The sequence below is a fragment of the Anopheles coustani genome, chromosome 2, assembly GCF_943734705.1.
Source record: "Anopheles coustani chromosome 2, idAnoCousDA_361_x.2, whole genome shotgun sequence".
NCBI classification, from domain to species: Eukaryota; Metazoa; Arthropoda; class Insecta; order Diptera; family Culicidae; genus Anopheles; species Anopheles coustani.
Window position 1 is genome coordinate 8,247,309 of NC_071289.1, and position 27,341 is coordinate 8,274,649.

At 48.1% G+C, this 27,341-nt stretch overlaps 5 protein-coding genes across 6 annotated transcripts; 2 read left to right on the forward strand and 3 right to left on the reverse strand.

Annotated features, from left to right (window-relative positions):
- Positions 1-279: 279 nt before the first annotated feature.
- LOC131265705 (uncharacterized) lies at positions 280-1,466 on the reverse strand. Its single transcript, XM_058268007.1, has 3 exons — positions 1,426-1,466; positions 1,017-1,261; positions 280-943 (listed from the first exon to the last, which is right to left on the reverse strand). Exons 2-3 carry the CDS (start codon positions 1,246-1,248, stop codon positions 576-578), a joined length of 600 nt encoding a protein of 199 aa, XP_058123990.1. The 5' UTR covers positions 1,249-1,261; positions 1,426-1,466; the 3' UTR covers positions 280-575.
- A 303-nt stretch (positions 1,467-1,769) lies between these two features.
- Positions 1,770-7,913, reverse strand: LOC131265675 (leukocyte receptor cluster member 8 homolog). The gene is made up of 5 exons (XM_058267967.1): positions 7,799-7,913; positions 5,393-7,669; positions 4,920-5,118; positions 4,638-4,845; positions 1,770-4,234 (listed from the first exon to the last, which is right to left on the reverse strand). The coding sequence occupies exons 2-5, from the start codon at positions 7,574-7,576 to the stop codon at positions 3,958-3,960; spliced, it is 2,868 nt and encodes a 955-aa protein (XP_058123950.1). The 5' UTR covers positions 7,577-7,669; positions 7,799-7,913; the 3' UTR covers positions 1,770-3,957.
- Positions 7,914-10,313: 2,400 nt separating this feature from the next.
- Positions 10,314-16,584, forward strand: LOC131265685 (cysteine sulfinic acid decarboxylase). Its single transcript, XM_058267983.1, has 4 exons — positions 10,314-11,060; positions 13,854-14,010; positions 14,076-14,286; positions 15,653-16,584. The coding sequence occupies exons 1-4, from the start codon at positions 10,314-10,316 to the stop codon at positions 16,251-16,253; spliced, it is 1,716 nt and encodes a 571-aa protein (XP_058123966.1). The 3' UTR covers positions 16,254-16,584.
- Positions 16,585-16,788: 204 nt separating this feature from the next.
- On the reverse strand, positions 16,789-17,533 carry LOC131265707 (membrane protein BRI3). 2 transcript variants are annotated; one of them, XM_058268010.1, is made up of 2 exons: positions 17,375-17,533; positions 16,789-17,306 (listed from the first exon to the last, which is right to left on the reverse strand). In XM_058268010.1, exons 1-2 carry the CDS (start codon positions 17,448-17,450, stop codon positions 16,921-16,923), a joined length of 462 nt encoding a protein of 153 aa, XP_058123993.1. In that variant the 5' UTR covers positions 17,451-17,533; the 3' UTR covers positions 16,789-16,920. The 2 variants fall into 2 exon arrangements, with proteins under 2 accessions (XP_058123993.1, XP_058123992.1); XM_058268009.1 differs by having other exon boundaries at positions 16,789-17,312.
- An 898-nt stretch (positions 17,534-18,431) lies between these two features.
- Positions 18,432-27,340, forward strand: LOC131265671 (brefeldin A-inhibited guanine nucleotide-exchange protein 2). The gene is made up of 3 exons (XM_058267961.1): positions 18,432-18,858; positions 20,456-25,518; positions 25,621-27,340. Exons 1-3 carry the CDS (start codon positions 18,615-18,617, stop codon positions 25,795-25,797), a joined length of 5,484 nt encoding a protein of 1,827 aa, XP_058123944.1. The 5' UTR covers positions 18,432-18,614; the 3' UTR covers positions 25,798-27,340.
- The last annotated feature ends 1 nt before the right edge of the window (position 27,341 follows it).

Consider the following 27,341-nt stretch of genomic DNA (forward strand, 5'->3'; position numbering starts at 1 on the left):
GTGGAAATCAACAAACAAATGAACTGCTAAAAATTAAGATGAAATCTGTAGTTTTTCAAACAACCTCAAAGAACATGCCATACCGAAATGGTCTAGGCTATGCTGGTTTCCACCAAACATTTAAATAGTGTTGTATTAAACATATGCTTTCGGCACGACCATTCTGGATCAATTAAACAATCACTTTGGCAATGTGAATGCATAGCGCCAACTAGATGCGTAGTCCGTTGCATGCTGCCCACAGCAAAAACGAAATGCATAGACATTTTAATAGTTCGAAAATTTTATTGGTAATCAATTCAATACATGGGTGGAGCAACTAAAAAGAATGAACAGCTAGTTTTCGCATTATCGTAGAATAGCGTGTACATTCCGATTAGTTGACAAACGTGACAATTCTTCATGATTGTATGAAGTCCTCGCAAGTTCGGGGAATTCATTTTCTGCTGTCCTTTCTCTGCACGCGCGAGCAGAACATTGAAATTATTATGAAAAAAGGAATAAACTAAACATAATTTAAACTTCCTATGCAGAGACAGAAATTCTCTCTGCATAGTTATTTGCCTATCTTTTCTCTATGATTCACGAGGCTCTGGTGGCTGGGAGGAACTTGTGGCCCGCGGAGTAGTAGACGCCGATGCCGGTGATTTCTGCTGCCGTTGGAGTGGATTATAACGTGCCTGACTTCGATTCGCAATCCGTGTCTTCGCCACCCTCAAGTGTCGCATGATCTCTCGCTGGGTGTTTTCGGCCGACTCGTTACTCAGGCGACTCATTAGCTGCTCGAGCTCGTCGTAGAACATGGCATGTTTCGTGCGAAACAGAATGTCTTGCGTAAATCTATCCTGAAATGTCCTCATACAGTGGTATGCCACCATCTTTACCTTGCGAGTTGTCTGGGGGCCCGAGCACATGTCCTCGATCGTTTGCTTGAGCGACTCATCTGTTCGGTTGGGTGGTATATTACCTTGATTAGAACCGTGCACCTTTTGGCGGTACGTGATCATTAGACTTACCTTCATTTTCGGCGAGAATGTTGCGCATCGCCAATATTATCGGTTCCGGTACTTGTATCAATGCGTCATTGGACCAATTTGAAAGGAAGAGAACATTGATGGCATTTTGAACCTGCACTAATCGTGTCGTGCTTTCCCAAATCTTTCGCGTATTGGATGTGATGTAGGATGGATCGGCATTTCGGTTTGATGATCCTGCGTTGCTCGTGGGATCCGTATTTCGGCTTTCCATATTCAATTGCTTCCTATTCGAATACAACAACACAATGACATGCTATATCGTTTTACTTTGTATACAAATGGCAATGTTTGCTCTAAAATGCAAAGCGTTAATTTCTTTTCTGTCTAGGTAATGCTAAGAAAGTACGCATCAAATTGATCTTTACTAGGGAAAATGGCGCACACTCACCGGATAATCTTGCTACCATAAAATTGCCAAAGGATACTATGATTACTGGCAACTGCAACGACAACTCGGGTTGACTGACAGGATATGCTACCATTTGTAAACAAATCTTTCAAACTTTGCTTTCTTTTTCTCTCCCGCTACCGCTGACATTAAAACGTCAGCGCGGGTGAGCATAAATGGTAAGCATAAAATAATTCGCGATGTTTATTTGAATTCAAAACCAAACTTTTATGTAATTTGGCAACAAAGGCAAATTACCTTTACAGGTCACACTGTAGCATATTTCTTTCCCTCCAATTTGATGTGATATTTTTTGAAAAGAAAAGATTCAGACAAAACTATGATTAAACTAAAGATGATATTTATTTAATTTCTTATTCATACAGAAAACAATGTCGAGCTTGCTCCGAAGACATCTCTTACATCCTTGTTTTGGAGGTGTAAAAGACTGAACTCTCTGGTTATATTGTACGCCAGGCCAGTGCATTCAGAAGGCTGGTTTCGCATTGACTTACGGTTCCGGCAGAAAGACTCGATCTATCTATTCTAGCGATAATTAAATATACAAAAATGTAACAACTCAACGCATTTGTACAAATCGTTGATAATCCATATTATCCATTGTAAAATGATGTCTAGGTGATGCTTGACGACCACTCTCCATTCTGCAAGAAGCAATTACTGCATCGTTTCTGTCCAATATCCAAACACTGAACGTCATGGGGTCGCCCTTCGACAAACGGTTCCAACTGACGATTGATGAGGTATATGCGAAGACGGTCGATTTAGCAGAGTAATGCAAACAGGCTTTTCTCCCATCGAGAAACCTGTTCCTACATTATTCATCAGGTCACCCAACCATCATCGGCCAGTCAATCTCTTCAGCATACCATATATCACAGTTAAAACAGCAGCGAAGTAGTAGTTGGGGATAGGATTTGTCTTGGGGAAGGATTGTCCCAATTGCTTGAGACAAAGACGGGATCATTTTAAGAGTTGCCGGAAAGGAGTATCGTTTCAGGGTTGCAAGGATGCCCAGGATGGATGTTTATGGATGTAGGAAAAAAAAACTTCCCCTCTGTTGTCCCCGCGCCCCTTTGCTCTTTTGGCGTCCGTTTCTCGATGCGGTAGTAATAATGGTACGGCCCCATTATTGATTTCGCATCGACCGCTGATGGAAGCATTGAAGTGGCGGTGGAACGAAAAACGCTCGTTATGAGCTATTCCTGCTCTGATCACACATTAACACAATTCGTCCTTTGCGCAAGAGTGATCATATTCGGTCGCACACAGCATGTCCTTAACCACACACAGCAACTTCAAGACAACCCTTCTCTTCGCGATTGCTAGTTGATTCTGCGGCTTCGTCCATTCGATACGATTGTTATTTGATTGGTTGTCACTTCGACAGAGTGTGCGCAGATAACTTAATTACAATAAAACGGAAAATGTTTTCTATAAACACTTTAAAAATCACGCACTATACACTAATTAAACACTTGTAATTGGGTTCATGTCCTTCGCTTATCGACTTCTTCCTTACGGTGGTGAGGGCTCATGTATCCGCTTCAAGAGCTTCGGTTTTCATGAACGATCATTTGAAGATGGAATGTGTAATGCAGTCTGAGAGTCTGCAGATCGGTTTGTTTGTGATGGCATCGTAATTTTCATGTGTACATTTGCAGTTATTCGTTTCAGTGCTTTGCTCAGGAAGATGGAGGTGATCTTATTTTTTCAAGATCTACACGTTGGAGCTTCTGTTGCAACAGAAAGTCAGCAGCGGACAAAACAGAGGTATGATTCAGCACCAGCATTGCTTCATCAAAGAAGGTAATGGCCACCTCCGGCTTTCGATTGAAGAATGTAGTGGAGTAGGTCTGGTCTAATTTCATCGGAGCGCCATCGGGTGTGCAAAAGCTACCTGAACATAGGAAGTTACGTCTTTGATTTTGATCGCTAATTCACTTTGCTCTTCACGCAAACATACACACACAGACACACACCACACGGACGAACAGAAGCATACCGCACCGATAGTCGCCTTTTCTGCGATGTTATCACTATGCCACTAGCGCCAAGGTGTCGGATGTAATGAATCATCGAAAGGAGAAAAATTTTAAAACAAATTTCTCTCCTTTCATTCCTCCTTTATCGGCTTCCTTTGATGGCCAACGCTCTTTTTTTTCTTCACCAAATGGCAAACCGAGACGCAAGGCGAATGATTAAGATAACGATTTTGCTCATGGTGAAGACGCAGCAGGGGGTGGTGGTCGTGTGTTAGGTGGATGGATCATCTCTTGTGCGATCGAGGATTGCATCAAGCGCAAGAGATCTACGATTGAGGACGGGACCGAAGTAGCATCTTGATAGGCCAAGAAATTTTGAACCAAAGTAGAAGCTACACCATCATGACGTAAACTACCATCAGGCGAACGAACGTCATGGCCAACCAAGTTCATCTTGCAGCAGCGGACTACTTGGACCACCGTATCATCCTTATTTCCTCAGTTCATTCTCAAGCAAAGAGCATTACTAGAAGTTGATTAGCGCGTTCATGCTCTGCTTGCAATCTATCACTTTTTTGTTTGCACTTTTAGTATCCGCGACAGGAGCAGCAGCAGCAGCATTCCCAGTGACACCACCAGCAGTCGTCGGCGTTGTCGAGGCCGGCGGCGAAGATGCTTTGGTAGCGGTGGCCGGTACGAAGAGCATGCTTATTTCTAACGACGCTAACCACTCGCTACATTTCTCCTCGCTGCTGAATGCCAACGTTTGTGCGACCATTTCCACAGCAAGGTTGGGCCGATAACTAAATGTGCATACATACAATTGAAATCGTTAAATGAATTATTCCGTCACTTGTCAATACAATATAGAAGGGGAAAATTAGAAGGTTAAGTTAGTAGAATTATTACGTCGCACGGTACTGTGAAAGCTGCATGATCATATGTCGATTTCAGACAACTTTGTGACCTGTCTAGACCTCGTAGATTCTTCAGCTCCATCATACCAAACGTTACCTGTAAAGTTACCCCACTATCAGATAAAATAAACCCTTCTTTGGGATTTCTCCCAAATCAAGCCAATGTGGATTGGCAGGAGAGAACGGCCAGGACTGCTACTACACGCGTTGCTGAATGCTGAAAAACATGCCAAACTACCCCACCCCACATCGCTCCCACAACCAGAAAAACCCCTGCTCGCATACGTACGCTTTGATAATGGATTTGAGAGCTAATTTGCGTTCACGCTCGATGAACCAATCGATCAAATAACCCGCCATCAACGGCGCTTCCCGATAGAGCTTGAAGAAAGTGCTATAATTGCTTAACGCCCAGGCAGATCGGAGCCGGAGCGCGAATCGAACGATATCGCTTTCCTTGTCCGCTGCCGTTAGCGACCTGAGTATAGTGGTCAAATCTGAAAGTAAAAGAAAACATCACAAACGTGTTAAAAACTACTCGACTATTAAAGCAGCTCCATTTTTCAGTTACCTGAGGTGTTTTTGGTGAAAATGTAGTACAGGACGCGGTACGCGGTAAACTCGAGATGATTTTCGCCACCCACATCGGCGTACAACATTTTGAGCTGCGTTTGGCACTGGTTGAACTCTTCGTGATCTCCCTTTTCCATTGCTATGCGGGCATGGGTTTCGTATACCTGTACAGTGAAAGCATCTCGAATACCTTGTACCTGTGAGTGTGCGATTGGGAAGAAATAGAGGGTAAAAATCCGGTCAGAAATAATATAACGAGGAGAGATCGTTCCATGTACAAATCTACCAGGGTAGCTAGATACAAATGTGTTTATCCTTTTGTCAAAACTTAGCAGGCGTTTGGATGTTAACTGATAGCTTTATCCAGCAGTACTTGTTTCTAAAATAATGCTGACACTAGTTATATAGCTATAGCATTTGTACCTGAGCCAAAACTGGACAACGGACATTTGTTTTTAAACACAAACTTACCGTCAAATCCTGCCGAATGGACTTCAATTGGTCGCAGGCGTAGAAATAGTCCTGCTTATCGACCCACTTCTTCTTCACGTTCTGCAGCGAGTGGCGCAGCACCTCGACCGGTCGCACCTCACACGGGGCAGGGGCTTTCGTTAGGCGCAAAAAGCTTTTCTCAAGATCGCGACACGTACCGACGATGTGCAAATCGAACAGATCCACCTCGTCGTCGTCGTCATCGTCCCTCCGGTCGGCTGCGTCATCGATGTAGATTCTCGATGCCGTTGGCATGGTCAACCTGCGATCAGCCTTCCGGCCGAAGGGTGAAATGATGTTCGAGGCGACGACAGGCGGTGAGGCGGCCACCTTCTTACCACCCTGATTGTTAAAACGGGCCGCGCGCTTCTTCAGCTGCTCCAGGTCGCCCTCGACCGCACCGCCAACCTGACCGTGCTCGGAGTAGAACCCTTTGTTGTTACGTTGGTTTTGTTGGTTTTTACCATTCTGCTTCTGATTTTTATTATTTTTCTGCTGCTGTTGCTGCTGTTTGTTACCTCCTTTACTGAAAGATTTATTGTTGAACGTCGGCCGTACATCTTCCTCGCTACTGCTGGAGGAACGGCGATTCTTGCGCCGTGGGGATCGTGAATCGTCACTGGACGAACGGCTGCGCCGATTGCGACTACCGCTGCTACTGTAACGACTTGGCGAACGCGAACGTGATCTCGACAGACGTGTTTTGCGTCCGCTCGAAGATCCGCCTGCCTTTACGCCCAGCCTCGTACCAAGCGACTGCGATAGTCCGGTTCCAGCGGTTCCCTTTTTACCGGTGGAGTTGAACTGTTGCGACTGCTGGTTGCCTCCTTTACCGGTGTTACCTAGTGGACTCTGGTACTGGCTCAACGATTTGCCCTTATTGCCAATGTTACTGCCGAGGCCAAGGCTGACGCCCAAACTGTTGCTGTTCATATTTGGCGGTAGCAGTGCTTGCTGGTTGCGCTCACTATGCACACTTGGCACCGGCTCGTTGTCCCAGTCCTTTGTCCACAGTTCACCTTTGTTGGCGGCGGCCGTAATGCGACCCTTCAGACAGATATCGATTTGATCCTTGTCGAAGTCCGTCTTGCACTTTGCATAGCATCGTGATACGAAGTTGTTCAAACCCTGCGGCCAACCATCGGTGGGAACGTGGAACTGCTGATCGGTCATCTTCGGTGGGGGAAGCACATTCGGAGGGGTCGGGGCTTGCGGGGCCGGAAGCGAATGTCCAACCGTTCCTACCACGGGCATCGAGACGACCGGAAGGGGCGGCGGTGGTTTGCTTAGATCGGGGGGAGGTGTAGGAAAGTTGGCGGCGTTAGATGCACCCCCGCCGTTCGATGGCAGCGATCCGGCTGGCATCAGCGGCGGAATATTCGTCGAGCCTGCGCCTTTACCACCGTTCATAAAAATTGAACCAGCGACACCACCCCCATTACCTCCCATCGACTGATTGTTCATATTGTTGTTGTTCTTGTTCTTCTTTCGCTTCTTCTTGCCGCCAGTTCCGTTCTGGTTTTGATTTTGAAAAGCGGCCATCATCTGCTGGTGTTGCTGCTGCTGAATGTGCTGTTGCTGCTGCTGGGCGTGTATTTGGCTGGCCGCAGCAAGCGGGTTTGCAGCCACCATCGGACTCACACGCTGCGGATGCTTGTTGATGTTGAACCGGATAGGCCCGAACTGACTCGGTGCCTGCTTAAAACCCATTCCATCACCTCCGGACTGCTGCTGCTGCTGTTGAGAGCTGAAAAATGTGTTGCCCGACATTCCGCCGCCGGATGAAGAACCCACTCCATCGGAGGAGTTGCCATTATCCGACAGATTGGACATTGGACCACCGCTGACGAAACCCGACGCTGTATTGCCCACGCTGCCGTTGCTGGCGTTGTTTCCACCACCGAACCCGGACGCACCACCTCCCGCAGGGGTTCCCTGCAAACCTCCCACACTGTATTGCAGCTGTTGGTACAGCTGTTGGTAGTATTGAGCATACTGCTGCTGTTGCTGTGGTTGGTTCATTCCGTAACCACCGGAATATCCAGCTGACTGCTGCTGAACTGCCTGGGCAGCAGCCATCCACGCAGCTGCCTGCTGTTGTTTCAACGATTGATCTTGCGAATTCATAACGCTACTTACGGCTGTTTCACCCACAACATGCATCGCACGGCTAACATTCACTATCCGCTACGATGCGTCCTCTTTTTATCCCCTTTTGGCTCGGTTTTGGGTACGAAAAAGTATTTTTACTTCCACCTATGGTTGTGAAATATGGGAGGTAAAATGAACATTGGAGAAAATCAAAATGGCGGACAGTAGGAATTTTTCATCATGCGAATCGCTATACTTTTTGAACGAGACTTCTGTGCAAATATGATAACTTACCGTAAAATTGTAATGAAGTATGCTAACGGAACACTACAATTCATCAGAAATTCTATTTAAATTGGATTCACAAGCATAAATTTCACTCTGTGGAACTCTGTGACACACTTTTCACTTCTTTGAGTTTCAAAGGGCTTCTGCTTGAACACCAAAGTAGTGTTGAAAAATCGGGATTCGGAAGATCCGAAGATTCGATCCCTAGCCGGATTCTACAGATTCGATTCCCATTTGACGGATTCTAAAGATTTAAATCCGATTGTACCGAATAAGATTATCCGTATCCTGATTTTCTTACGCAAATAGTTCAATGAAATCAACAAATAATATAAAAAGTCGACAAGTTCGATGTGCACACATGATGTGACTCATTATGATGAATCAGAATGAATCTGAATCGAATGATTCGAGTCCAACAGGAATTTGATTCAAATTTGCCCCTGAAGGTATGCAATGGGTGTCACATGATTGCAGTTCGAATATTTAAACCGATGCATTACCGTAAAAGAAGAAACGGTTTGAACTAGCTAAAAAACTAGTTCGTTATAAATTTGTGAAATATGAGGGGGGCGCGTGGGCCACCCGATTCAAACAATAATTCAAAATATAAATACAATTCATTTATCCACTCATTAAAATGGTTTAAATTTAAAACTCGCTTAGTGATTCATTTAATCAGACTTAAATGGCTTTTAAGATTGCATTTAATCTTTCGATTGTTTTGTTCGTGATTTTTTCTTTTTCATTCATTCATGAAACCTTCTGAAATGCCCCTCGTGGCGTAGTAAGCAAAGTCAGTGTTCGTGTGCAACCCACGCGACTTGCCATTTTTTTACGACTGTAGTTCCCCCAACAGCAACGCTAACTGAACATTAATTGTATCGCGTAATTCAATAAGGATGTTGCAATTGAAAATGTTCTGCGTTTTTGTTCTGCGTCGCATAAGCGGGACACACACCTTCTGGTTCGTTTAATGAATCACTGGCCGCTACCTCGAACCGAATGTGAAACAGTTCGATTACATGCTTCTAAATGTGTTAAGCTAGAGGTCGAATGGAAATGTTTGTTATATGGAGGAAATAATGATTTTCCCGATACACGCACATCATCGGCAACATGTGTTTCTAGCGACCGAGCTAAAGTTCAAGGTATATGCCATTTGTTACATTAGTATGCGGAGAAGAGCCTTTCTAAGCTCGTGCCATTGTTTTTTTCGTTTTTCCATCGCACAACGGGTTTGATAAAAACCCGTTCGTCCCGACTTAATCCTAGGCTCCCAACGCGGTCCGCATACTCGGAAGTGAGTTCGGCGTACGCTAGCGATCATATGGATTTTTTGTTTGTTTATGCGTCCACCCGCCGAACGAGTCTGGCGATGACCGAGGAAACGGTTGCGCCAAGGACGTGTCCAAATAGTGTACCGTAAGCCATCATTCGTTGCAATTCGAATCATTCCTCCAATTAATCGATCGCTTTAGATAGTAAACATTGCTGGTGGCGGCAACAATGTTTATGGGATTCAGGAGGATTTTTTGTCCTAATTATCACACGAAAAAAAAACACTACATTCTAATAGGGTAGCAAAGAAACTTGTACACACGAGATCGATACTTACATCCCACGTCATGCTACATTCATGAACTGATTTGATTTTTTGTTAAGACCATTCATTTTTTGTGCTCCACTTAATTGCTATGTTCTCGCTATGTTTCGATGACCAACCAGCTTTTCTCCACCCGACCGATAGCAGCATTTGAAGCGGATTGTACGCGTGCCAAAAGAACAAAAACGCGCTCTCGTGTCCGGAGTATCCGTTTGGCGGAACCTAGCACACGAACCGATCGCGCGCTTAGTTTGGTAGTGGCGTTTTTCTCACCCTCCCTACCATACCAACCAAGCGCTTACTGAGAGAACGATCTTGAATGGCGGGTCGACGGGCGATCCGCACTACGCGAGTGCTCCGCTTCCGATTCGCGGCGTGTGCCTAGTAGTAGCATCGCACTACCTAACGGTTGCCGCTGATCGAGCAACACACGTCATGGGGCGCAGGCAGTAGCACCGTCGTTCTCGCGTACTCACGTGCGCCAAAACGGGGGGGAATCAGTAACGACCACTTCCGAAACACCCGATCAGTAGCGTTCATATATAAGAGCGTGTGCCAGTGGCCGGGAGAGTTTAGTTTGAGCCTGATCGCTTCGAAAGTCGATCGCAGCAAGCAATAGTACAGCAGCCTGTGAGTGTGTGTGTGCGCTCGTGTGTGTGTGCAGTGGTCTACCTTCGGTGCTTCATGCCGGTAAAAGCAGTTCGCGAGCAAGGAAGCCCGTCCCATAGTAAGAGGTGACCAAGAACCCCACCCAGAGACCCTCTCAGGAGTATAGTACCAGTCAGCCATATCAACAAGGATAATCCAAAAAAACCCACCAGTGGACTATAACCGTCGCCTGTTGGTTCCAGGATCCAGTGTTACGAAGTTTTCGTTGAAAAGAAAAGCACCCACAGGAGCTCTACGCCTAGAAACATGCCCGCCAACGGAGTGAATAGTGTCGAGCTGGAAGTGATCGAGGATGTGGCCACGACGTACGCCAGCGGCTCGGACAGTGCTGGCGTCTCGGAGGACGAGGACGTGCAGCAGCTGTTTGTGAGCGGAGCGCACCACATCTCCAGTGTGCCACCACTGAAGAAGGCGGTGGAAACACGGGGAAAGAGCACGCAGTTCCAGGGCTCGGCCTCCGAGGGCTTGGCGGCGGAGGTGTCCGAGAAGCGTTACGCAAGTCTGCCGAACCGCGAGCAGCACCAGCAGTTCCTGACGGACTTCCTCACCGAGGTGCTCAACTCGGCCGTCTTCAATGCGACCGACCGGGCGAACAAGGTCCTGAACTGGGTCGACCCGGAAGAGCTGAAGCGGACGCTCGATCTGGCGATCAAGCAGGAGCCGGACACGCACGAGAAGCTGCTGGAGTTGACCCGTGCCACCATCCGGCACTCGGTCAAGACGGGACATCCGTACTTCATGAACCAGCTGTTCTCGTCGGTCGATCCGTACGGATTCGCTGGCCAGGTGCTGACCGATGCGCTCAACCCGAGCGTCTACACGTTCGAGGTGTCGCCGGTGTTTGTGCTGATGGAGGAGGTGGTGCTGCGGGAAATGCGCACGATCGTCGGCTACCCGAACGGTGAAGGCGATGGCATTTTCGCTCCCGGCGGCTCGATGGCCAACGGCTACGCAATTAGCTGCGCGCGCTACAAATTCATGCCTGATGTGAAGGTAAGTGGCGTTTGGAAAGGACACATAAGTGTTCTAACCAGCTGGAAGTTCCAGATTTAATATGGGTGTGCTAAATTGCTTTAAATTTAATTGTCAACTCATTGTTCTCATAGAAGGTTATGGGTAATCAAAACCATTCTACCATTTAACTATACTGCTAAATCTCAGAACTGCAAAAAGCACGGTTCTATCTAAATCTAACGGATTACAAAATAATTCTTGCATTTATTATTCTACAGATATAGGCTATCAGTTTAAGGAAAAATACGATTGTAATCAAAATTTACTTGATACCTACATTATTTAAAAATCGAAACAAATACCTTTGTATATCTATAACGGGAAAAGTATAATTTTATGTGAAGAACACAAATTATGAAACGATCAACGTTCTCAAATTTAATGTAAAATTATATAATTGCTCGATTCCGATGTTACGATTGAATAGAATTTACTAGATTTCAACAATACTAAAACGATAAAACAAAAAATAGCCTGTGCTTTTTCAAGAAACACATGCTAACATATCTTAAATAGTCGTGCTTCAATATCACGGCAATTATTCAATTCGACGGTGGCCTGAGGTGTAGTCGCCAACATGACTGGCAAGGACTTGCACGTGTACACATGTGCCACAATAAAAAAAACTCTAGACAATCCATTGTGGTCTAGCTTGGGCCATGATTGGTCCCTCAACTCATCAGATCCTTCGAAATGACTTGTGGAGGGTTTATATATAATTTATATACCTCCTTAAGGAAAACGCTTGATCGGTACGGATCACTTTGCGAGTTGAGTGAAAGGAAAGTTTATTTTTATCGACCGGGAGCGGTGTGGAAAGGTAGTGCACTAACCTGAAGCTGCCGCCAGCTGCAGGAAGTCGATTGTCGGTAGCTGTCCACCCAACCAACCTCGTTTGCATTGAAAGACGGCGGGCTTCCTTCAAGTGCAGCGCGATGCAGCGTGAAACGGATGATAATAATAAAAAATGTGCTAAAAATAGATGCAGAACATGCACAGTGATCATGCCGACCGTAATTAGTGGCGCAGTAAAGCCTCAAAAGTAGCTGCTAAAATTGCTGTGAATAAAGGCGCACCACTTCTTCTGCGGAGCCCACAAGCCAGTCAAGAGCTATTGGTGGCGCGTGTCCATTGCCATCCTCCTGAGGGCGGCGGGGGGCAAGGATGTCCATGAAAGAAGCAAACGGTAAGACCGTAAGAAGTCGGCACCGGCCGCTCACACTCCCCGCCCAATCAACCGTTAAACGGGGGAAGTGTTACTTCCTGTATTTGGGCCGGTAGGCTTGGCAGGCGGCAAGCACCGGCCCCACCGATTACCATGACACTCGATGTGCCAATCGTGATGCCGACATACCACCGCACCACCGCACCACCGCACCACCGCACCACCGCGAGGCTTTTGGCCCGTAACGACATGATGGCTTTGACCCTGAACATGACGGACGGCGCGCGCGCGCGCGAATGACGTTCCCTCCTCCGCCATCTTTGGAGTAAACCAAATTCAAACCTAAAGCCCCAGAGCACGATGACCACGAAAACGAACTAGGTTCCTGCGGAGGGACACGCGCCGTGCACGATCGATCAGTGAACTGGAATAAATTGCTACTGCCGAATTCGACATTGAAAATGTAGCGGTTTGGTGAACTGGTAGGTTTTCGACAGGTTTGAATTCGCGAACTATTAACCGACCAACTGGTTTTGGCTGGTTAAGGTGACGATCATTAATTTCCACCTAGCAGGAACTGGGGATTTTAATCTGACAAAATAATCAGCATCCTAAATGTGTATAAACAAATGGTTTGGAACTGGTTTAGGGGTAGGATTGTTTTCATGAGCCATTAATATGCGAAATTTGTCGCGTGCGGTTCGTTCTTTTCCGTTTCTCCATTTGCCAGTGCGTTTCAAAAATGACGCTCCACTGGTTGTAGAGGAAATGTACATAAAGAGTGTTCTTATCTAGATGACGCATGTGGTGCAAAAATTAGCTCATTTAAACTAGAAATGGAAAGGGGATCCCGGTCGAACCATTTCCCATTCGGCAGCGAATGCACTGGAAGCTTGTTGCTAGTAAATGATTGCAAATTCCATTCAATTGCACTTGGGAGTTCCTTTGGCAATAGGGTTTCCCCCGCCCGGTCGCTTTGTGGTGCAGTGTAAAGGAAATTACAAAGTACAGCCACTTTGATTCCATTCTAGACTCGCCGGCTACAAAGGCCCCGGACGGTTCGCGGTGCCTATTAGCGACTTATTATCGTAAATGCCGCTGCCGTACAATCTGCGATTGATTCATCGTATCGCACGGTGTGCGATCAGCGATCGGCAACATGATCATCACGGGTCGTCTCTCCGTCCAGGCACGGAGGGCTAATTACGGCTAGAGAGCGATAACTGCTGATGCTGCTGGGCTTGGGTCATTCCATTAATGGTGGGAATTCTAGCACGTCGCAAAGCGAACCCATTCCGTTACGTGGCAAATTCAACACGACCTTGATTGCCCATTCACTGATCGCCTGCGGGTTTGCTCCATCAGACTTCGTCTATCTCAAACAAAGATCGATTATAGAATATGGCTTATCGCTCGGTGATCGTACAAACGATGTTACGTTCATTGTTTTACAATACAAAATCTATCTATACTAACCGATAAGCTCTGACGTCACATCTTATGCTGTAATAGAGCTAGAAACCTTTCTGCCAACCTCCAGACCTCTGACGCTTATGTAAATGAATCTCTTTTAATCACCGATTCCGATTCTCTTCGATCCATTACAGGCGAAAGGACTGCATGCTCTTCCACGATTGGTGATCTTCACATCGGAAGATGCACACTATTCCGTAAAGAAGCTGGCGTCGTTCATGGGCATCGGTTCGGATAACGTCTACGCTATCAAAACAGATGCGATTGGCAAAATTTGCGTCGATCATTTGGGTACGTGAGAACGTTCTCCTTCTTGCTGCAAGGTGGTAAATCAATAACATTCCTTCCACTTACAGAAAGCGAAATCTTGCGCGCCAAACAGGAGGGAGCGCTGCCGTTCATGGTTTCCGCCACGGCCGGCACCACCGTAATTGGGGCCTTCGACCCGCTGGAGCAGATTGCGGACCTGTGCGCCAAGTACAACCTCTGGATGCACGTCGATGCGGCCTGGGGTGGCGGTGCGCTGATGTCCAAGAAGTATCGTACCCTGCTGAAAGGAATCGAAAGGTAAGGTCCACGGAACCCATACCATCACTTCCGGAAGTCGTTCAGTTGTTGTTGTTGTCGTTGTGCCGGTTTGAGGTTCCCTGCTTGTTTTTTTTCCTTTTGGTGCACCAGTTTGGCCAGTTTTGTGGAGGTTTTTGTTTTGTTCTGTCTATTCTCGTAAAGAACAAGGGAATGGATTTCACTGCCGCTGCAGCTCGTCGCGGACTTCGGAACCAATCTCCGTTCTTGTGATTGATATTGGACGGCAATCGGCGAGGAAGTTCTCTCGGGTTCATTGTCTGTTTTGACGAGTTTCCGCGTTGCGGAAATGAATGTTGTGAACGCACTGGTTCATACGGCATCTTAAAAGCGTACCCCGCAACCTTGCATCGCGGGAGCACTGGCAAGCCAAGATATTCTCGTACGTCGCGACTAGAAACAAAAGCACAGCCCCCCCTCCCCTCCCCATTTTAATTGTAACGACTCCTGCCTAGTGCTTCTGTACCTCCGCCTCGCCACTTTGTCCGGTATTACATACGAGCCGATCGAGCCTGCCATAAAAGTTTCTCTTTGGCCTTTACTTTCCAATCAGTGCTGACCTTTTTGGTACGGTTAATGTGGTTTTTCTCGGTTGGTCTTTGGTTGCCATCGCAAAATGATAGAGTGCATTTAGTGAATGCACAAGCCGAACTGTTCCTACTAATGGAGGCCATGTGCTCGGTGGGTGCACATTTTCTAAACAAAATAATTCTCAAAAAGGGCAAACTGAAAGAGGTGTAGCACCTTTTTGATCACGAACAAAATAAGAATAAACTAAAAAATTGTGTACTAAATTTAAAAAATTCGGTCGAAATGAAAACCGACTGAAGTGGTTTTTGCCGGTCCAACGCCAGTCATACCTAATTGCTAACTAATCAATTCGCACAAGGCATTCCACCACCCCAGTCGTTGGTTTGAATTGGCGAAATAAATTTTCCGGTCCGAATAGACATAATTTGCGCTAGTGCCACGTGCCGCGACATTGGCCCAAAGGCCTAGAAGCAACGCCAGTAAGAAGGAGCGTTCGTTCTGGGTAGTGACTATTTTCTTTGTGCATAGCGGACGTACCAGGCCAAGCTGAACGCGCGAGGCCAATGTCAATGGCAGTGAAAATGCGAAGATCCTTGATCGGTACACATTTGCACGTATTGGCGGCAGTAAAAGGGAACTCGCCGAGCGTGACGAACGGGCGTTTGAAAATGCCGGTACAAATTATGAATAAACGACAGACAAGAATTAGTGACAGATTTTTGTTTTAGAGGCTACTTGTAATGCAGCGTAAAATTAGATACGTATCGGTTGTCTTCATAACTGATCGGTATGTTCACTTCCTTCCATCCTCGAACAGATCCGACTCCGTCACGTGGAACCCACACAAGTTGCTGGCCGCACCGCAACAGTGCTCCACCCTGCTGACCCGCCATCGCAATATTCTGTCCGAGTGCCACTCGACCAACGCGACCTATCTGTTCCAGAAGGACAAATTCTACGACACCCGGTACGATACCGGCGACAAGCACATCCAGTGTGGCCGGCGGGCCGATGTGCTGAAGTTCTGGTTCATGTGGCGCGCCAAGGGTACCGCCGGGTTTGAGCAGCACATCGACAAGGTGTTCGAGAATGCCGAACACTTTACCAGCAGTATTAAGGCACGGCCCGGGTTCGAGATGGTCATCGAAAACCCGGAGTGCACGAACGTGTGCTTCTGGTATGTGCCTCCGGGACTCCGGGGCGTACCGCGGGACTCGGCCGAGTACCGGGAACGGCTGCACAAGGTCGCGCCAAAGGTGAAAGAGCGCATGATGAAGGAAGGTTCCATGATGATCACGTACCAACCGATCCACGACAAGCCCAACTTCTTCCGGCTGGTGCTGCAAAACTCTTCACTGGACAAATCGGACATGAACTACATCATCGATGAGATAGAACGATTGGGCAAGGACTTGTAGATACATACGCGTTTGCACTGACTTGGTCCTTGTTGTTTCATGTTGCTTAAATTATTCCCCTCTTTATCACGTACAGTTGTATTTATTGAACGCATTCGTTGCTAGCTTCTAAAAAACAAATCACAAACTGGATTCTATAAGACGACCGTTGGTCGAATTGCGATAACGATTAATTGGGAAAGACAGGGGGCGTAAGAAAGGGAATGCATCCAATGCAAAGTGTACTACTATTGCGAGATAAAAAAAAACAAGCACACACACACAATTATTAAGTGAAATTGTAACTTCCCTGAAGGAGGAGTTATTCGCTTAAGTTTACTTATTTTTACTGTATCGTAAGCATGTTCAATACATTTTTTAACGAACGCCAAATGTTTCGTCAATAAATCCGAATGAGTTATTATTGAAAAACAAAAAAAGGGATTGTAAATCCGAAACGAAAAGATAACTTTTAAACAGAGATGTAGTATCAGTAATTCTGTTTATATTTTCTTCATAATATAGTGTAATAAATGTTTTATAAACAAAATTTAGATAAACTGTTGAAACAACGTATATTTCCCTGCTATGAAATAGGGTTTCTTAACAGCGGTTAATTCGATACTGTATCACATACCAATCCAGTAAATAAATGTCCGTATAAATGAGCTCATGGTATTCCTCCACCCTAAAACTGTGCACCACAGTTCGTGCAACGTCGATTGCGTAGCGCCAGACATACCAAAATACCCAACGGGAAGAAGAATATGGCACAGAATATTCCCAGGCAGGAATAGTCATCCTCCAGCATACCAATCCGGCAGGCCGGACATCCGTTGACGACGATAATTTGTTGTGTAATTGTTTCGGCCCGTTGCCCCGGAAGTGGTTGTGTCGTCACCTGAGGCATTATCTGCACGGTCACTTTATTGCCATCCATGGCTCCGTAGTATGGCACGGTTCCCTGCACGGGAGCCACAAATGCGTGAGCGGTCGGTTGTTGCTGTACGAACTCTTGTCTCGGGTATGAGGCGGACGAAGCACTCGGGGCAGATGGTTCTGCATGAACCGTAGCTGCAGCTGAGACCGAAACAATTCATAAGGTTACATTTGAAACACTACTGCGTGTCTAGTTTACATACCTATTTGTTGATGATAGCTTTCGGCAACCACCTGGTCGTAGGAAGGAGGATTATTAGAATACTGTTGTGAGGCCATTTTGATTCGTAGAAAACTTTGTTCTTGTTCGTGAAGCGCCAACTAAAAAGTGAGTAATATGAATAATCAAAACACAATTGTTTCGCGAAACAAAAATCTCAAATAATGAGCTGTCAGTTTTTAGTACAGGGAAATTAGAGCACACAGTGGTTTTCAGTCTTATTGCCACATTTCAGATATAATTTATTATATTTTGATACAAATGTGATATGAACATTCTCCTTATATGCCGCTTTAGATTTATTAGTAAGTACTCTACAAGATTTTCCAGAGAAATGTCTTAAAAACTGCTACTGTACAGGCATGACCGAAGACGACCGTAACGCTTAAGTAACATGGTTAGAATATTCGTTATTCGTTCGTTATTATATGTGAGATAACTTTATGATGTATGGAATTAATAAAATATACGGAACTAAAAGATTAATCTGTTTTTGTTTACATTCGTTTGTCCAAGTTATTGCAGGCAGAGCTGTACGTGGAATAGCTGTCATATCATCTGTACTAAAATGTTCTGTCATCATGACGTGCCCACATAATCAGAAAAAAAAAGTTTGTGGAAAATTGCAATCGTAGACCATGTATTTCGTGTAGTATCTCTGATAATCGTTCGCGTTTTCGCAGGGAAAATCGAACCGTATGTATCGAGGACATGGTGTAATTTGCTGACAACATAACTTGGATTGCAGTGAAAAGTGCGTGCATCCTTTGGACCGTACGTGTCGACGTGTTGAATTGTCCAGTCCAATTCTCCCGTTGTCGGTCACTCCCACATTACTCTTCGGTTCCCCCAAAAGTTCACTGCTTTTCGATTCGGATCATATTTCAAGCTCGTCGTCGTGACCCCAGTGCACATCCGTACAGTTTTGGGGTGTACAAAAACGGAAAGAAACATCGGCGATGGCAATTAGAAACCGTCGCAATCGTGTCACTCGTTTCCGGTCCCCATTCGTTTTCTAGGGGGGGGGGGGCGAACAACAGTGGTGCACAACTGCATTTTGATATTTTTTTGTGTGTTTCCATCCCATGGAAAGGTAAATGGAAACGGAGCAGGCAAAGGAATTCATTCATCAGAAATATATTTCTGTATCGTCGTTGGTTCGTGGCGAACAGTAATACTAGGCAGCAAAAGTGTAAGGACAACATCGAAAAACAAGAAAAACTATGCAAACTACTGTGGCCAGCAGCAACGCAGGAAACACTGGCAACAACACTAGCGGGGGCATCAACAGCACGGCGCACCAGACGACCGGCGGAAGCAGTGGCAAAGGGATCAGCGGAATTTCGGCACTGACGACCAAAACGAAGGAAATGTTTATTCTACGGGCACTGGAAAAGATTCTCAGCGACAAAGACATCAAACGGTCGCATCACCTTCAGCTGAAGCGGGCCTGCGATGTGGCACTCGGTAAGTAGACTTGTTCCGTTGGCCCATCGGCGCTATCAAGCGCTACGGTCGTTGGTCACGTATAGAGAGGGGAATCACTACGAGATCGGAAACCGAACAGCTAATCCAATCGACAGTCCACAATCGCGTTGTTGGGACTTCTGATAATACTTCGTCAGTCGGGGCAATGAGTCACTGTCGGAACGTGCTTCAAGATTACATGTTGCTGACGGGATTTTTAGGAAATGTTTAAACACAACTAAATTTGGGTTTTTAACATCCTCCTATCATCGAGTTGGCCTTATCACATTTAAAGTGGTATTAACCGATCAAAAAAACATAACTCCATTCCTGATCTTCACTTGTTGTGCTTATTAATGGCCTTCCAGCGAGGCCATGCTTTCGATCAGCATAGCCGTGTAGAGAAATACCATCCCCACCCGTTTCTGCATCCCGAGAAGCGGCGAAGAAATGCGGTGAAGGTCGTGATATGGCTTTATTTTATTAGAGCGCGTCCTCGCGCGAACGATCAAAGCAACGTAAACGTAACTGTTCAACGGTGTGGAAGGAACCTGGCGGGGTGGAGAAAGGGGACGCACACACTCGCACGCACGCAAATGGGAGCAAACACGTAAAATGAGAAGAAAAAATCAATAACACTTAAGTAAGCCCACTTGAAGTTGAAGGCTCCACGAGCAAACGTTGTCCGGGTGTCCCGCACTTGGGGTGCACACGTTTCCCGCAGGGAATTTAAGTATAAGGGTTCCGATGTTCGACCGATGAATTGGGGGGTTTTAACTCAATTATGAAGAGGTGCATGTGCCATGCTTCAATTAACAGTGATTTTATTCATTTGAAAACGCATTAGTCTTATGCACCAGTTGCTACACTCTTTTCTGTACAGTAATTTGTTAGAATTCTTCTTTTACGTTTACATAATATCATTTGACCAACATATGGTTCTATGCAGCAAACAAAAAAATGCAGTTACATAAATCAGCATAGTAGGCTTTCTACGCATCATCCGGTTTCCGAGTGAGTAGTGTTCTAATACCGATTATCACTACAAACTTTCTTCATTGCACTTCGGGGAGGGATGATTGCACCTGCAATCTGCACTCGAAGAGACACATGCCCGTAAAGGCGTAAACTCCTGAGGAAACCTGGGGCGAAAGGAGCTTTATTTAAGCGCAAAAAGATAGATAACACGCGGCTGTGGGACTATGTGTGTGTGTTTTGTGGCCGCGGGTAGGATTGTGCAACACCATCCAGGGTGGTGGCAATTATTGTGAGCCACACATAAAACACAACGGCGCCATATGTTAGTGTGCCGTCCCGATATCATGTGCGCGGGGGTATACGTTTTTTTCCGGTATCAGATTCGACGACGATAAGGGTCCCCTATGTGTAGTCATCAATCGTCACTAGTGGCAGTGACTTCGGATTGTCCCTCCGTGCGTTAGGTCGTTCCCGATGGATGAAGTTTTTCTTAACGTTTTCAAAAGAATCGAGGAATACTGGGGCTTTGGAGTGAAAGGTGGAGGTTTTGTTCACGCTTTGAAATTGAATTTTACTTACGATCGCGTGCTAATGAAGCTACTTTTCTCTTTTTCCGCAGAAGACATCAAGGAAGAGCTGAAACAGGCTGGTCATGCGGATTCCAATGGCGAAACACCGGTACCATCGGCCGCGCTTCCGCTGCCAAAGAACGACTCCGGGAACATTATCAATGCGGAAAAGTATTTCCTCCCGTTTGAGCTCGCATGTCAAAGCCGCACGCCCCGTATCGTCGTGACCGCGCTCGATTGCCTGCAGAAGCTGATCGCATACGGGCATCTGACCGGCAACATTCCCGATTCGTCCAATCCGGGCAAGTTTCTGATCGATCGTATCGTGACGACGATCTGCAACTGCTTTATGGGCCCGCAGACGGACGAAGGTGTGCAACTGCAGATTATCAAAGCGCTGCTAACGGTCGTCACTTCGCAGCACGTGGAAGTGCACGAGGGCACGGTACTGCAGGGGGTGCGGACATGCTACGACATCTATCTGTCGAGCAAGAACCTCATCAACCAAACGACGGCCCGGGCGACGCTGACGCAGATGCTGAACGTGATCTTTACGCGGATGGAAAATCAAGCGTTTGAGGCACTGGCCGCTAGTCAAAACCAGTCCGCGGCACTGCAAACATCCCTGGCATCGCCGACCGGCGTGACGGCCAGTAGTGCGGCGATGGTGGACGATTCATCGACACCAACGACGAAACCGGTGGTTGCGGGAGAAAAACATCCCGATTATGATGCCATGCGAGCGATCGTGGAGGAAATCGTGGATAGTGTGATCGCTCAAGCGGCATCGAGTGTTTCGGAGGAGACAGCCGTCAGTCCAACGACCCCGGTGGCCAACAATGAGGCCAGCGAGACGGTTAGTATCGGAGGGATATCGAACGGTGGTACCGATTCCACCTCGATCGCACGCGTCCCATCGCAGGAGAGCATGGAGGTGACGAGCGAGAACGATAGCATCGTGACGGCCAAGTTCACCCACATCCTGCAAAAGGATGCCTTCCTGGTGTTCCGTGCGCTCTGCAAACTCTCCATGAAACCGCTCCCCGAGGGCCATCCGGACCCGAAGTCGCACGAGTTGCGCTCGAAGATTCTCTCGCTGCATCTTCTGCTGTCGATTCTGCAGAATGCCGGTCCAGTGTTTCGCTCGAACGAAATGTTCATCATGGCCATCAAGCAGTATCTGTGCGTGGCCCTCTCGAAGAACGGCGGTAGCGCGGTGCCTGAAGTTTTCGAACTGTCCCTTTCGATCTTTGTCGCACTGCTGTCCAACTTCAAGATCCACCTGAAGAAACAGATCGAAGTGTTTTTCAAGGAGATTTTCCTCAACATCCTCGAGGCGCCCAGCTCGTCGTTCGAGCACAAGTGGATGGTCATTCAGGCGCTGACGCGTATCTGTGCGGACGCGCAAAGTGTGGTAGACATTTACGTCAACTACGATTGTGATTTTTCCGCTGCCAATCTGTTCGAGCGGCTAGTGAACGACCTCTCGAAGATCGGCCAAGGTCGGCAGGCGCTCGAGCTCGGCACGTCGGTCAATCAGGAAAAATCGATGCGCATCCGGGGGCTCGAGTGTCTGGTGTCGATCCTCAAGTGTATGGTCGAGTGGAGCAAGGATCTTTACGTGAACCCGAACTCACAGACCACGCTCGGTGATCCTCCCGGTGGAGGTGGTGGTGGTGGTGGTGGTACTGGGGGAAAAAGTGGTGGATTGAATGTGAGCGGAACGTCGATCGTCGAAGAGACGACGCAAGAGATGGTGATGAAATCGCATGGAGGATCCAGTGTGAGTATCAACTCGCTCGGTAGTACCAACACGTCCGGCGGTGGAGGAAATCGGGAAGTTCTGGACCTACCCGAGGAGCTGGAGGAGCGCAAGCAGCGGAAGGAGGTGATGGAGACGGGCATCGAAATGTTTAACCGTAAGCCGAAGAAGGGCATCGCGTTTCTACAGGAGCGTGGGTTGCTCGGGACGACGGTTGAGGACGTGGCGCGTTGGCTCCACGAAGACGAGCGGCTGGACAAGACGCAGATCGGTGACTATCTGGGAGAAAACGACGAACAAAGCCGGGCGGTGATGTGTGGCTACATCGACGCGATGAACTTTGCCGAGCTGGACATTGTGGCGGCCCTGCGGTACTTCTTGGAAGGATTCCGGTTACCGGGCGAAGCGCAAAAGATCGATCGGTTGATGGAAAAGTTTGCGTCGCGCTACTGCGACTGCAATCCGAACAACACGCTGTTTGCCAGCGCTGACACGGTGTATGTGCTGGCGTTCTCTGTGATAATGCTAACGACGGACCTGCATTCGCCACAGGTAAAGCACAAGATGACCAAGGAGCAGTATATCAAGATGAACCGGGGCATCAGCGACAACAAGGATCTGCCGGAGGAGTACCTGTCGCAGATCTACGACGAGATCGCCGGGCACGAGATCAAGATGAAGAACACGGTAGCGAACAAACCGGCCGGCAAGCAGATCATCGTCAATGAGAAGAAGCGAAAGTTGCTGTGGAACCTCGAGATGGAGGCCCTCTCGACGACGGCAAAGAACCTGATGGAGTCGGTGTCCCACGTGAAGGCTTCGTTTACGTCCGCCAAGCATCTGGAGCATGTTCGGCCGATGTTTAAAATGGCCTGGACATCGTTCCTGGCCGCGTTCTCCGTTGGGCTGCAGGACTGTGACGATCCGGAGATCGCTTCCCTGTGCCTCGATGGCATCCGGTGTGCGGTGCGCATCGCGTGCATCTTCCACATGAGTCTCGAGCGGGACGCGTACGTGCAGGCGCTGGCACGGTTCACGCTGCTCACGGCCAACTCGCCCATCAACGAGATGAAGGCGAAGAACATCGACACGATCAAAACGCTCATCATGGTGGCGCACACCGACGGGAACTATCTCGGTTCGAGCTGGTTAGATATCGTGAAGTGCATCTCACATCTCGAACTGGCCCAACTAATCGGCACCGGAGTGCGGCCCGAGTTCCTCTCGGGGCCGGCATCGCATCGCGACACGCTCGATCCATCGGCAAAGGAACACATTGGGGAAACGAGCTCGCAGAGTATCGTGGTGGCGGTGGATCGAATCTTCACCGGCTCAATCCGGCTGGATGGTGACGCGATCGTGGACTTTGTCAAAGCCCTCTGTCAGGTGTCGCTGGACGAACTGACGCGACCGCAGCCACGCATGTTTTCTCTCCAGAAGATCGTCGAAATATCGTACTACAATATGGGTCGTATTCGTTTGCAATGGTCCCGCATCTGGCAGATTCTGGGCGAGCACTTTAACGCCGTCGGGTGCAACACGAACGAGGAGATCGCCTTCTTTGCGCTCGACTCGCTACGCCAGCTGTCGATGAAGTTCATCGAGAAGGGCGAGTTCACGAACTTCCGCTTCCAGAAGGACTTCTTGCGACCGTTCGAGCACATCATGAAGAAGAACAATTCGCCCGCGATCCGCGACATGGTAGTGCGGTGCGTCGCGCAGATGGTAAACTCGCAGGCACACAACATCAAATCGGGCTGGAAGAACATATTCTCCGTGTTCCATTTGGCGGCGGGCGATCACGACGAAGCCATCGTGGAGCTCGCCTTCCTGACGACGGGCAAAATCATCACCGAGCTCTACCGCTCGCAGTTTCCCATCATGATCGACTCGTTCCAGGATGCGGTCAAGTGCCTGTCGGAGTTTGCGTGCAATGCGCGCTTCCCGGACACGAGCATGGAAGCGATTCGGCTCGTGCGGACGTGTGCCCTGTGCGTGAATGAGTCGCCGCAGCTGTTCGCCGAGCACGCGGGCATGGAGAACGACGTTTCGGTGCCGGAGGAGGATCGCGTGTGGGTACGCGGTTGGTTCCCGATGCTGTTCTCGCTCTCCTGTGTCGTCAACCGGTGCAAGCTGGACGTGCGAACCCGCGGGCTGACCGTGCTGTTCGAGATTGTGAAAACGCACGGCGACGCATATCGGGCGAACTGGTGGCGGGATCTGTTCAACGTGCTGTTCCGCATCTTCGACAACATGAAGCTGCCCGAGCATCAGACGGAGAAAGCGGAATGGATGACGACGACGTGTAATCACGCGCTGTACGCCATCATCGACGTATTTACGCAGTACTTCGACATGCTCGGACCGATGCTGCTGGCCGACCTGTACTGTCAGCTGCACTGGTGCGTACAGCAGAACAACGAGCAGCTGGCCCGGTCCGGCACGAACTGTCTGGAGAATCTGGTCATTTCGAACGGGCTGAAGTTCGGCGAGGACACGTGGGATAAGACGTGCCAGTGTATGCTGGACATCTTCAACAGCACGCTGCCGAGAGAGTTGCTCACCTGGAAGCCGGATCCGTTGCCTCAATCGATCGCCACACCCGGCGGTGGACAACAACCTTCGGTGGTGCGGGGGAATCACGAGAACGGTGATCTGCCACGGCATGGCATTCTGAAGCGGTCCGGTTCGCAGCATTCCGTGCACACCCAGGACCACCCGCATCATGGGGAAAGTACCGCAAACACATCGGTGCTTTTCTCCAACCTGCTGATTAAGTGCGTCGTGCAGCTCGAGCTGATCCAAACGATCGACAACATCGTGTTTTTCCCCGCGACCTCGCGCAAGGAGGACGCCGAAACGCTCGCCCAGGCGACGGCCGAGCTTAGCTCGATCTCCAGCCACCCGTCGGGTGGACACCCATCGTACCCTTCGTCCCTCTCGGGCGAAGAGTGTCAGCGGGAGGAGCAGGGCATGTACAGCTATCTGAATACGCCCCACCTGCTCCAGCTCGTGGACTGCCTGCTCCAGAGCCACCGATTCGCGAAGCAGTTCAACTCAAACAACGACCAGCGTACGGTTCTGTGGAAGGCCGGTTTTAAGGGCTCGCTGAAACCGAATCTGCTCAAGCAGGAAACCCAATCGCTCGCCTGCGTGCTGCGGATACTGTTCAAGATGTACAGTGACGAGAGCCGGCGGCGGGACTGGCAGGACATCGAAAGCCGGTTGATTGGCGTTTGTACGGAGGCGTTGGACTACTTCTTGTCGCTACCGAGCGAACCGCACCGGGACGCCTGGACGTCACTGCTGCTGCTGGTGATGACGCGATTACTCAAGATGTCCGATGCGAGAGTAAGTATGGGAAGAGGAACTAAACCTTCCATGGTGTACCCTGTATACACATGTTTAGTTCAGTTTAACAGTTTAGCATTTATTTCTTTTACCCCTCCAAAGTTTGCCGCTCACATCACCAGCTACTACGTGTTTCTGTGCGATCTGACGTGCGTCGATCTGAAACCGGAGCTGAGGACGGTCTTACGTCGTGTGTTCTTGCGCATCAGCCCCGTGTTTGGAATCTCGAATGCCAATGGCAACGGTGCCAGTACCACCATCCCTCTAGCAGCTACCTAGTATCGGCGGTACGATCCAATCTCCCTCGCCACCAGCACCAGCAGCAGGATGCGTTACTTGCAACAGCAGCAGCGACACATGCTGTACTACCCCGCATCCCATCCCCAGCAGTTGATGCGGGCTGCGACGTTTACCACCTGCCACTGTCAGCATTGGCGAACGCTGGCCCTCGGCACCGGCAGTGGGCACCTTCGTTCCTTCCCGTCCTCACCGGAGCGACAGCGAAGCCGAACGATGACGGCGTCGAACCCGCACCATCGGCGCTCGTCCGTTTCCAATGCTGTTTTCGGTCACTCGAGCGGACGGAATGGTAGCAGAGCCACTAGCAATAGAAGCATAAAATACGTCACCACTACCTCTAGCAGTAGCAGCAACACTAGTAACCGTTTGTTAGCACCAACAACACCACGAATTTCATCGCTAGTTCCTTCCTTTGCACGACGTTTTCCTGCTTCTACTTCCGTGGGGGCACCTTCTGCTGCGATAGAAAATGTTACTGCTAAAGCTGCTGGGACCGGTGGCCGCCTGTCTTGGAACGCGGGCAAACGTAGGTTGTAGATCAAAGATTGGTTAGGATAGCTGCTTCGTTTGTTTTACCGTTTTACAACAGGCAGTCATCCTGTTCATCCTCGTTTTTTCTTTACGATCACAACAGCCTTGGATGTTCTGTTACTTTTCGTTAAAGTTTTTCCACTTTTACCTCTTTGACTCTGTCACCATCCACTAAAACCAGGGGGACGCAACCACTACTAGAGAGGCTTGGGAGATGTTAAAAAAAACGCTTCATGTAAATAGAGAATTTAAGTTTCTTGTACGAATAACAGTAGAGATTGCACGTGTTGCTTGGATTGAAGTCGGCACATAATTCAAATCACATTGTCACAAAATTGTTAACGAAGGGAGGGTGATTGAGGGAAGGTAGAATAATGTCGATAGGATGTGCAAACAAAAAAACATTCGACAAAATATCCACGCGAAAGAGTCTGGTAGGGTAGGGGCAGCATCAAATTTGCGTGTGTGATAATAAAATCCATGGAAAAGAGGAATGCAACAAAAGCAAAGCGCAATTGATCTGCATATGACTAATATTTAACCCGCGTCCACAAAAATAATCAACAAGGGATTCCCTGTGATCAGGGACGTCTAAAAGAAAGTTTTTCTAGCCTACTTGTATCCGAACTCTTTAGTGAAATAGTACCGAGGCATGGGATATCCTCAAGAAGTGCAAGGTTCAATGCGAGATTTCCCTAATTTATGCGCTTGCTCGTATTAGGTTCAAACCGGGGTAGGCAATTGCAAGCCGTGATACATACAAAGCAGAGCGGATGGACTTCGTATATTAAGTCTGGTCCGGAGTAGTAAAAGGGTTGTTTCGAAGTGTGGCAGTCCCTACAACGGTATGTAAGAGCGTGCACGTGAGGAAGAGGTGATAAATTAATCATTTATTTGTTATCTATATAGGAACCTATCGGAGGAGAAACACAGTATATATAGCGTATATACTAATCTGCATACGATTTAAAATAAAATATCGTTAAGTCTAG